This window comes from Cavia porcellus, unplaced genomic scaffold (assembly GCF_034190915.1).
Source record: "Cavia porcellus strain 051 isolate PalLab524CR breed Dunkin Hartley unplaced genomic scaffold, mCavPor4.1 scaffold_9, whole genome shotgun sequence".
Taxonomy (NCBI): domain Eukaryota; kingdom Metazoa; phylum Chordata; class Mammalia; order Rodentia; family Caviidae; genus Cavia; species Cavia porcellus.
The window spans coordinates 65,483,773-65,495,381 of record NW_026947492.1 but is presented as its reverse complement, the minus strand read 5'-3'; the positions used below and the strand labels follow the sequence as shown (position 1 = coordinate 65,495,381).

At 35.4% G+C, this 11,609-nt stretch overlaps 1 protein-coding gene and 1 pseudogene across 1 annotated transcript; both read right to left on the bottom strand.

Annotated features, from left to right (window-relative positions):
• Window positions 1–394: 394 nt before the first annotated feature.
• On the bottom strand, window positions 395–1,446 carry LOC100733101 (olfactory receptor 52A1-like; annotated as a pseudogene).
• A 182-nt stretch (window positions 1,447–1,628) lies between these two features.
• On the bottom strand, window positions 1,629–11,609 carry LOC100733389 (olfactory receptor 51L1-like). Its single transcript, XM_023563113.1, is given in 5 exon segments — window positions 1,629–1,758; window positions 3,866–3,979; window positions 4,590–4,651; window positions 10,243–11,226; window positions 11,556–11,609. Coding segments are annotated over 5 exon segments (1,344 nt in total).

Genomic DNA, 11,609 nt, shown 5'->3' with positions numbered 1-11,609 from the left:
TGAGGGTTCTGCATTGGAGTTAGAAAGTAATGCTTAAAGTAAGAATCAGAGCTCCCCTGAAAAGTACAATGGTCATCCTCAGCAACTATGAGGTCTTGAGCTACTCTGATGATGAGAACAACCAATGTCATATCGGGAAGCCAGGGTGAAATTTTCTTTTGGAGACTGAGCAGCACACCAACTTCCCCTCTGAAGTCAAGAAGTGATGCTTCTTCCAACATAAGAACCATGGCTCCACCAAAGTGAACTGCAACTATGCTCAGCAACAACAAGGTCCTGGGATCCTTTGATAATGGGAACAGCCAAGTTCATATCACAAAAGAAGCTTGACACACTCCTCCAGGAGGACTAGCAGTAATGGGAGAACCAAGAGCACCAAACAACTCTTGCCTCTTCAGTTCTCCTTTGTAAGTTGGGAACCATCTGGAAGTGAGCCATCTACACACAGCACTATGCAGATGCAGTTCAGCTGGTGTCTATGTTGACCATCAGATTTCAATCTACCAAGGACAGTGTATAACACACAGCACATTTTTACCACATTAATGCAAATCTGCTTTGTCTTTATACCATAGACAGGTGGGTTGAGGAATGGAGGAATCAGCAAGCAAAAGCTAGAAAAGAGGATATGGATCCATGAGGGGATGTGAGAGCCAAACCTGTGAGTAAAAGAGGTGAATAAGGCCAGGAGGTAGAACTGGAGGAAGACACAGATGTGAGCAATGCAGGTGTGGAAAGCCTTCAACCTAGCCTCCTTCTGGGGCAAATTAAAAACTGTGATAAATATCTGGATGTTGGACAGTGTGATGAATGTGAGGTCAAATCCTGCAACAGTTAAGGCAACAAACAAACGATACATTTTGTTGACCTGACATTTCCTTCAGCTAGTTCCACAATAGCCATATTCTTGCAGCAGGAGTGGGAGATGACTTTTGTGTGATAAAATTGGAACTGACACTTTATCAGCACTATACATGGGGCCACAAGGATGGCAGCCCTCAGCCATACCATAGCTCATATTTGGGTGACCAGCTGTTGAAAATGGTGGCATGTCTCAGCAGATAGCAGATTACCACATAACGATCAAGGGCCATGGAGAGCAGAATGCCAGCCTCTATGAAAGGTGTGGATGAGCCACATTTGAAACAGGCAGCAATCAAAATTGATGTCTGGCAAATGAAACCAGAAGACTCCAAGCATCTTGGGCATAATGCTGGTAGCAAGCACAATGTCTGTAGCGCCTAGCATGGCTACAAAAATGTAGATGGGCTTATGGAGACTGCACTCTGACCTGATGGCAACCACAAGCAAAGCATTTCCAATCATAGTCATAAGATACATGGCACAGAAAGGGATTCCGATCCAGCACTGCACAGACTCTAGGCCTGGGATCCCAATTAGCATCAAGACAGAAGGCATGAAGACTGTGATGTTGGAGAGTGACATGGTGTTCTTGGTCCCCCTGATGTCAACAGAAGATCCACAGCTACTGTAGATCTACTTTGTGTTTTTATCCAAAACCACCATACTGTGTCTCTTTGATATTGGCTGAACTCTAAGATAGTCTCAGGGAACTCCTTCATACTATCAAAGGAGAAAGAAAGCTCCACAGGGACACATTATTGCTTTCAGAGAGAAATGCATGTGTAGTCTAACACAGTGAGGTGCTCTCCATGTAAAACAATGGCTGTGTTCAATTCAGCAAAATTGGCTGAGTCAAGACCAGCTTGTTGATCTTTTGATAATTTATGTTGAAACCTGTGGGTGAAAAAATTAGACTTGTTTTTATTGGAAATTCAAAGTGTCTTAAAGTCCTGCTATGTTTCTCCGTATCTGAAGTTTGTCTGTTCTTCTAATAGTATTCTTATTCAAATCATCTTTTAGTGAAGATCAGTCTGTTTCAATTAGCAAATTTTAAGTATGATTCACTTGTTAATGTAAAGTGGGCTCCATGCATGATAAGGAAGTAGCCTCAGAAATAGTTGTAGCTCAATAGAATAATATAGACCAGGTGTCTTGGTGCTCACTTGTAGTTTTAGAACTCTTGTAAAATGAGGAGGCTCTCCAGACCTCATCTGAAATTTTAAAAATTAGGGAAGTGTAGAGCTATAGATAAGTATGAAGGCTCTGAGATCAATATTAATATCATAAATAAATAAATGTCTGTATCATTTGTATCTGTATAGAATTTTTAAATCATGGCAGTAAGAAACACGGCACAGCACATTTGAGCATATTTTCTCAACATATTCTGAAAAAAATTATATAAAAATCAAAATTAAAATATTTTTTCAAATTTCCATTTTCTTCTTTTGTTTCTTGGTCATATTTACAGTACACAATAATTACATCTACTGTGGTTAATTAATTCACACAAGTAATGTGAAAGAACTTTTGATGTGTCCGAGTCACTCTTCTTTCCCACTTTGAATTTCTACTTTGCTTTGATTATATTTCCTGCATCTTACATGCTTACAATTAGTTTAAAATGGCAAAAATCCTGTAAAATGCTAGAGAATCATAGGAGAAACCCCTAAGAAACAAAATAATTGACAACACTAATGCACTTGATTAAAGAAAATGTTCTTAATGAAATCCAAACATAGAAAAAGAGCAGTTGTATAATTTATTCAGAATAAAAGCCAATATCTTGCTTTTAAAATTCCTGCAACTATTAATTGCATGAGACATGACCCATATAGATTCGTTACTTTGTAATGAAATATCATTTCATGAACTTATCTGTAAGGAATTAATGAAAACTAAGGGGGTGAAGAGATTTAGTTAAAGAGCCGAATATATTGTTAGTTAAGTAAAATAGGTAACAAATTTTGGGATATCAGAAATTTTTCAGATGAGGACTTCAGAATAACTTAGAGGTTTAATCACTTCTTAATTTCTCTGATGACTGAATTTTCTCTACACTTTTTTTTCTGTTGCCCAATCTGAAATTTTTTAACTGAAATTTTCACTAGTTACAAACTGCAGATTTTAAACTGATACATTTTACACTGTATACTAGAGAATTATCAGTGATTTTGTAAAAAGTAAAAATGTATTATTTTTCATTCTTAGACTTTCTAATGACTTTTCTGTATTTTAGCAGGCTCAGGTAATCAGCTAAATTTGTATGTCATATCAAAATAACACCAGCAGTTCCATCAGCAGCTAGGCTTAATGACCCTAAACCTTCAGTGAAGGATGAGAATCACCAGAAGGCATTTTATGTTCGAAAGGCTTTATTATTTGACATGTGTTTAGAACAAACTGTTTAGTTAACTAAGTACTATGGTTTGCACAGGTTTTCTTTCAAATGCTTAGTTTTATGGCATTAGGATCCATGAATCACTGACTCTTTCTAATAGGGGGAAATTTCTATAGCATCCAAACATAATCAGAGTTAGAAGATCAATTCTTTAGCAATCATCTCCTGACTAATTTCAGAATAAGCAGCTAAGTTGTGAGTACACATACTCACAAACAAAGGTAGTATTTGGTGGGAGCATGTAAATATCTACTTACCTAAACTGTGTGGGTGTTACTGCAAAACCTGGTAAAGACAAATTACAGCGAGTAATTTTCAGAACATTTACGTTTTTTCTAGAGATGCTGTTTGTGAGGTAGTGTTTTTACTTGGTGTCTGAAAAGTACTGTCAGTTTTTTTTGTCACTTCTACTCATTTCTCACTGATGCTTTTCCAGAGATTTCAGTCTATTTCTTTACTCTTCATGCTGAGTGTTCTCTATAATGTCACCTGGGTGGTGTCAGTCAAATAGTGTGAACATTTCTGGAACAGCTTTTCACTCCTTTCTTGTCTTTGCAATACACATACTCTTTTCCTCTGTAAGTCTGAGTTCATGTTTACCTTCCAACAAATTCATACAAAGTCTGCAGCATTGTAGAACACACTGTGAATCCCTTCAGCTCCAGCTCGATAAGAAACTGCCAGATGCCAATTCTGATATTCCCTGACAAAAGTCTGGAGAAGGAGGAGCTATGAACCTGGAATAAGAGATCTCTTGTCCCAGCCAAAACCTCAAGGGACTTAATTAAGCATTGCCATGCCTTTTGGATTCATTAAGAACTAATATGTCTCTAATTTGTGACATTTTCAAAAGTCTGTTTTTCTTTCCCAATAGTTCAGTGCAGAGGGATTGTGATGTACGTTTTGTTTTTATAAGATCAATTCTTTTTCTGCTGTTCTGACCCCAAAATTTAAATTTTATACTTTTGCATGTTTTAAGAAAAATTGTTGCACTATGACTGAACCAAGGGCCTTTGCATTGAGTGCATCACTGGTACTTACTTATTTGATATTTTTGTTTGTTTGTTTATTGAGACAAGAATTTCCTATGAAATTAAACTTCCTCAAATGATTTTCAAATCTGCAGTCTTTCTGTCTCATCCTCCCCATACAGGGATCATACCCATTCCTGTGTGTAAAGCAGTCTTAAATACTGACATGTTTGTATAGCAGTTTCACTCTAAAAAAAATCCATGTGATACTTTCAAGGAGACAAGTTTATTGTTTTATTTCTATAAGTAAAAAAAAATCAATATTCATAATTACTGTTTTCTCCCATACTTACCTTTCATCTTTTGCAGTCTCCTTCTTTCCAGTTTCATTTTGCTCATGCCTTTTTTGCAAATTCTGTAATATCCCCAATAAGACCCATCACAATAGACATTCCCAAGGCCTATCCTGTAGAAGTCTAACCCAGGTATGGCACAATTCAAAAAAGACTTAATTTTTTTTACACTTGCTACTTTTTTTCCTTCTTTCAAATGTCAATTGTGATATGTTGCTTAGGTGTGAAAGAATCTTATCACATAGTTTGGATCACAACACAAACATTCAAATGTCACAGTATTCCACTCACTCTCTAGGAGTCAGGATTTCATTTACCATGAAAGCATCAGGAACTGGACATTAGTGAGCACACATCTGTATACTTCACTTATGCTCCAGTTTTCTAGATTGTGCTGTATGAAAATGTCTGAGAAGTACTTGATAAAACATTAAAGCACTGCCTCAGGAAGACCAGCAATGGTAGAGAGCACCCATAATGGATTGCAGGGAAAATACAAGGAAAAGATGAACATGAAAGATATCTGATATGCTCCTCTGAATTTCCCCTGTGAAAGAAAGTGAAGGAAATATGAACTAATGCTGAGTGGACTTGACTCAAAGAGCATATCGGCAGCTAAGATAATCTTCAACCTAATCTTGAGTCAAAAACAAGTAATTTCAACGAGGGTGGTTCTTTTCTTCTTCTTTGTTGAACTTTATTAAGTGTGTCAACTCCCTACCATTCTATCATAAGTCCTTTCCATTCTTCCACTGTGAACATTTTCTTCTAATTCCTTTCACTTAGAACAATGTAGCTGCCACTTCCGTCATGCCAACTCTTGTAACAGTATTTCTAGACTGATGACTTGATTTCAAGCACAAAGAGCGAACACATCTCACTCAAATTTCAATTCACGTTTCATATTCTTTATAAAATGGTCAACGAGGCTTTATTTAACATTAGAAGGGGTAAAATATAACCTTCATGTTTGTAAAGTTACAGAGTACCTTTAAACATGGATCACAGTCCATCCATCTCGACTTTTTTGTTAGTCAAGTACTTATTTTTGAAAGACTCATCACTGTAATTGGTATGCCCCACATACATAGACATGGTTACATTTTGAAATAGTCATCAACCTGGCATACGAGGCCTTCATCTGGATAAATCTGTTAGACCTGTGTTAATTTCTCATTGATGTTTGTTTGTTTGTTTGTTTGTCAGTTTGATTTTTGATCTCCTGGGAATTGAACCCAGGGCCTTCACATTTTGATACACACCCAACTGTTCCTAACTTTTTAAAAACTATTCTTTTGAAGAAAGTTCTCTCTGACTTGCTGAGTTGCAAAGGTTGGGCTCAATTTGATCCTACCTCAGCCTCTTACAGAACGGGCCACCATGTTTAAATTATCTCTTACTTTTAAAAAGAGAAAATTTTATCTGAAAATGTATAGAAGATGAATAAGTTGAGTGTCCGTGACATCTTTGTATTCAGCTGTAGCATCTTGACAGTCATCCTCTGTATCAAAATGCTCTGTGAACACACAATAGTGTGATTTAGTGTCCCATTCTCAGATACTTGACAGATTAAAATTGCATTACAATGAATTTGCTCCAACCATTAGTTTTGCTGTGACATAACACATATATTAAGTAACTTCTGATAACTGGTAATTTATAACTATATATATAAAGAAATGTTTACTTCCTTTGATACAGTTATTTTATGATCTTAAGTATTATTCTCTTTTTTCATATTAATTACACAGAATACCAAGTAATACTTTGATGTTCTCATAGATACATTTATTCTATTCTGACCATTTGCTCTCCCTCCATCCCTTCTTTCCCTTCCTTTCTTTCACTCTCGTTGTATTCTCTCTTTTTACTTTCACGTGATGTGTCATTTTTACCACTGTTGTCTATGTGAAAAAGAATATGTGCTATTTGTCTTTGGAGTTGGTCTATCTAACTGAAGATGACCTGGTTCGACCCTTCTTGGCTGAACACTACTCCACTGTGAACATATAAAGGGTATTTAAAAAATTTTCCACAAATGATTTCTCCTTCTTTGCTTACAGAGCTTCTTGTGTAAATTATGCCACAAGAAGCATGCCTAGTAGATTTCCCTTTCGTATTTTCTTGTGTATGTTCATGAAGGAAATAAGCTCTAGATTTCTTTCTTAACTGGCTTTTTGTTTTCCTCCTTGGGAACCGTGACTGGCAGTGGCTCACAGGAAGGGGATGGCTTCTTTGAGAAAAAGCTTTCTTCAGCAATTTTTTGATGGAGTGCTTAGTAAATATAATCTATTTTGGAGAAAATAGCCGGTGCTACTAAATCGAGTTTATATTATGTTGTAGATGAATGAAGTACTCGCTAACTCTTTATTAAGTTCCTATATTCAACAATTTTACTTATTTTCTGCTTAGGAGAAAAACCTTTATTCAGCAAGTTTTGGATAGAGTGCTTGGTCAATATATTAGGTCCGTGGGTCTAGGACAAAATTTAACTCTGTTTTTACTTTCTTGAATTTCTGTGTGTATGAGCTATCCATTGCTGAAAATGGTTGGTTAAATTGTACATTTATTATTGTTTGGAAGTCTATTTCTCCCTGAAAGTCTCATAATATATACTTTAAATATCTGGCTGTTCCAATATTGGCTTGATGTATATTTCAAATTTTTAACACTTCTTGTTTAAAGAGCTACTTTGTCATTATTTCCCTCTTTCTATAGCTTTTGATTTAAAGTCTATTATGCCTGATAAATCTGTGACTACATTTGTTCTTTCCTATTGTGTTCTAACTCAGTTTCTTTCTTTCTTTCTTTTTTTTTTTTTTTTTTTCAGTCTGGATTCCTTTTACATGGAACATCTTCTTTCCATTCACTCATTTCTAGTCTGTACGTCTTCTTAAATATGAAGTGAGCCCAGGATAATAGTGTACATTTATAACCACAACAGTTGAGAGGATCACCATGAGTTTGAGGGCAGCCTGAGCTACACAGCTAATTCAAGGATAATCCCAAATACATCGGCATACACTATCTCAAAAAATAGAAAGAAAAGAAAAGAAAAGAAAAGAAACAGAAAGAAAGGAAGAAAAAGAAAAGAAAGATGCCAAGTGAACCTTTTGTAAACAATATATAATTAGATCTCCTTCCATCCATTCAGTTATCCTCAGCCTTATAAGTAGGAAATTTGTTGTTTACATTTCAATAACTCCTGAGATGTCAAATCTTACTGTTTACATTTTCATACATTCTTTCTACCTTTACTGTTGCTGCTTTTTTCTAAACCTCTTACAGTCTTTCTTTTTCTTTAGCAGATTTTGACTCTCTGTTCATTATTTTTGATGTATGTATTATGGGTCTCATCTGTGGTTCTAAATAAGTTTACAAAAATATATCCTGGGTAGTGTTTGTCTGGCAAGTGTGAGGCTGTGAATTCGATCCTCAGTACCACACACACACACACACACACACACACACATACACATAAGTATATATAATAAAAATATAAAATTATGTCACTATCATTTCAAAATAGCTTATTTACCAACATTATATATATATATATATATATATATATATATATATATGACAAAAAATTAGAAAGTACACACTAATCTGAAAACTCTATAAGCTAACAATTTAAGTGTTAGTATCTCATTTTAAAACTTGCATATTGCCTCTCTTATTATATTAACGACATTAACTATTGTAATTGGTTTATTTTTAGTTTCATCTGCCATGCTTCTAGTTTTAGAGCACTCTAAATTCTCTGTACAGTTCTTATTGATTAGTATTTTTTTTTTTTACTCTCTCATGCTTTCTTCTGACTCTTCTTTTAGCTTGAAAATCTCCTTCAGTATTTCTGTAATATATGTCTGGATGAAATGGATTATCTCAATTTTTGCTAGTCTTGGATTCTAAATGTTAAGGTTATGGTTAAGGTTAGAAGCTCTAACCAGGCTACACATTCTTTCTGCACCCTGGCAACATTTTGACTATTTAATGCTGAGTAGTTGCCATGTTAAATTTTGCTGGTAGTCTTCTGTGTTATCACTCTTCATGGTAGAGAAAAAGCAAATCCAGATTTACAAAGCTACAGTGTTGTTATATTGCACAAATGAATGAAGAATGAACTTGGAGAGAGTAGTTCATTCTCACCAGCTTCTTCTGTGTACAGAGTAGCCCCAGATACCTTGTTCAAAGTTAATGTTCTTGGGTCAGATATTGAAGGATTCTCTTTGGCCCATGGATTTGAAAAGTATATCCAAACTAATCTTCATTTATTCAATGACTGATTTATTTCACGATCATTTATACATTCAGTGTAAAGTGACAACTTTTATAAAAAAAGAAAAGTGGTAATCCTTACAATTGTTGCCTAATTATTATAAAATTTAGTATAAAAACTCACTGTTATTAAGATCTCTGCAAATATAGGGAAATATAAAGTATTCTTACATTTTTTGTTCATTCTGTTTCTTTCATTGAAACAGGGAAAACAAATGAATTAACTTTTCTATTTTCTTTGCAAAGATTATAATACAAGATATGTATGACTATATGCAACATAATTTCACAGATACTATAAAGATAGGTCAAATAAGGATTCAGAGATTTTGTGAAGCAAGGGACACTAAATGATAATGAGGGAGGATTGCGGGGAGGAGAAGCAAAGGTAAAAATAATTAAGAAGTGCCATGTACGTGTATTGAGTCCTCATGAGGCATGCTATCATTGTACGGGATCAATGTGTACTGATAAAAATTAACAACTGAAAAAATATAAGAGAGTTTTGTTCTTTAAAAATTTACATTAATATTAAAAGTTATGTTATTTTTTTCCTGCTCTTATACAATATGACTCAGTGAACTTTGGTTTATATATCAACTGCAGTGAGCTAAATAATACCAAAGAAGACATATTTAAGACAAAGTTCACAACTATGTTTATAATATAATATCTGCAGTTAAAACAAAATAAGTTTCAGTTTTCTAGATGGTCTGAATTATTTCCCAAAATAATTACTTAAACAAAACATACCTTGTCAAAAAAGAAGACACTCCTAGAATCCCAAAAGCAATTATGTTTCTTCAGGTAGAGAAGATGCTAGATATAAACATTTAGAAGGTGATTCTGATGTAGCATCAAGGTACATCACATCTGTTTCTAGTCAAAATATATTTTTATATCAAAATAGAATGTTACCATCCTCAAGAAAGCTAAATTTAATCTATTTAAAACAATCACAATTAACCAACAAAAAGCATAAGATTCCATGTTAAATGTTATGGAATGTCAGGAAATAAATAAAAATAAAAACATAGCAAACGTAGGTTTGGATATTCATATAAAACTTCACAGATAAGTAATACTGACTACAGCTTGATAGAGAAGAAGGAGAAAATAAATAGAAACTATTTGCAACACAAACCTGAGCATTTTGCTCATGCATATACAAAGATTATAAGGCATTTGCAAAGTCAGGCTGTACTGCTCTACTGGATACAAACTTGCATGTTAAACTGAATCTATTTCATTCTCTTGAAGAAGCTTTTCTTACTACTCTTGTTGCAACATGCCTAGTACAAATATTTAATTGTAGTTTAACATCAGTTGTAGAGAAAAAATGGCTACTTTCTTAAAAAACTGGCTATCTCACCACAGAACCAACTTTGGGGCAAAGAAATAAGTGGAGGACACCTTGGCGAATTTGCTTAGTTTTCACACTATAGATGATTGGATTGAGCACTGGTGGAATCATTAAGTAGATATGAGCCATTAAAATGTAGACAAGGAGAGAGGAATGTTTGGCAAAACGATGGACAGTAGATAACCCTATCATAGGCACATACAGAATGAGCACAGCACAGATGTGAGAGGTACATGTGTTGAGTGCCTTCAGTCTCCCCTCACGGGATGAAATTCTTAACACAGAATGAAGGATGAAGCAGTAAGATACTAAAATTCCCAGAGCGTCCAGGCCCCATAGCATAACAGTCAAAACCAAACCATATAAAACATTAAATTGTGTGTCAGCACAGGCAAGGCAAATCATGTCCTAGTGAAGACAATAAGAATGAGAAAGAACATGAGAATGGCAGAAGGGAAGGAATGCCAGACGAGCAAGAGGTGGAATCATTAGAATAGCACTCCTGAGCAGGGCTGCAGTCCCAATCTTGATGATCAGCTTTGGGGTGAGAATGGTAGCATATCGCAGTGGATGGCAGATAGCTACATATCGGTCCAGGGCCATGGCCAAGAGCACAGATGATTCAGTGAGGGAGAAAGTATGAATCAAAAACATTTGGACCACACAGATATTGAACTGAATCTCCCTAGAAATGGACCACAGCACCCTGAAAAGTGTTATCATCGGGGACAGGGACATACCCAAGTCAGTGAGAGAAAGCATTGCCAGAAAGTAGTACATGGGCTCATGCAGCCTGAGATCTGTCCGGATGACATGCAGGATGGTGCAATTGCCCATTACTCCAACAAGGTAGAGGAGACAGAAGGGGATGGAAATCCAGTGGTGAAATTCTTCATAGCCAGGGACACCTGTGAGATAGAATGTGGAGGACAGGGTGCTGCTGGCGTTGAGGTTGCCGTGGAGTTCAGTGTTCAACCACAGTTCAGTTCCACACTACATTGCAGGGAGGAGGAGATTTGATAAATCCAAGATCTGCATCGTGAAAAGAAAAACAGGTAGGTGATAGGAAATATGGAGAACGTTTTCTAATTGAAAGATGAACGAGAGTTTCAGGGAGTAAGGAAGAAAGGAAAGAAAAAATAACAAGAAAAAATGTTAATAGGGCAGATAGGAAGGGCAGAAGTTTGTTACAGGGAAAGAAGAGAAAGCAAATTAAAATATGTACACATACAGACTCCCCAAAATAAGGATAATAATTATGCACTAAAAACAGATAATAATAAAAAACATAAAAATAAATAAATCAAAACTTCAGTGTTTACCTCTAGATTTTTAATCCACTTTAACATTTCTGCTTTGTTCTTTCTTCGTTTCAT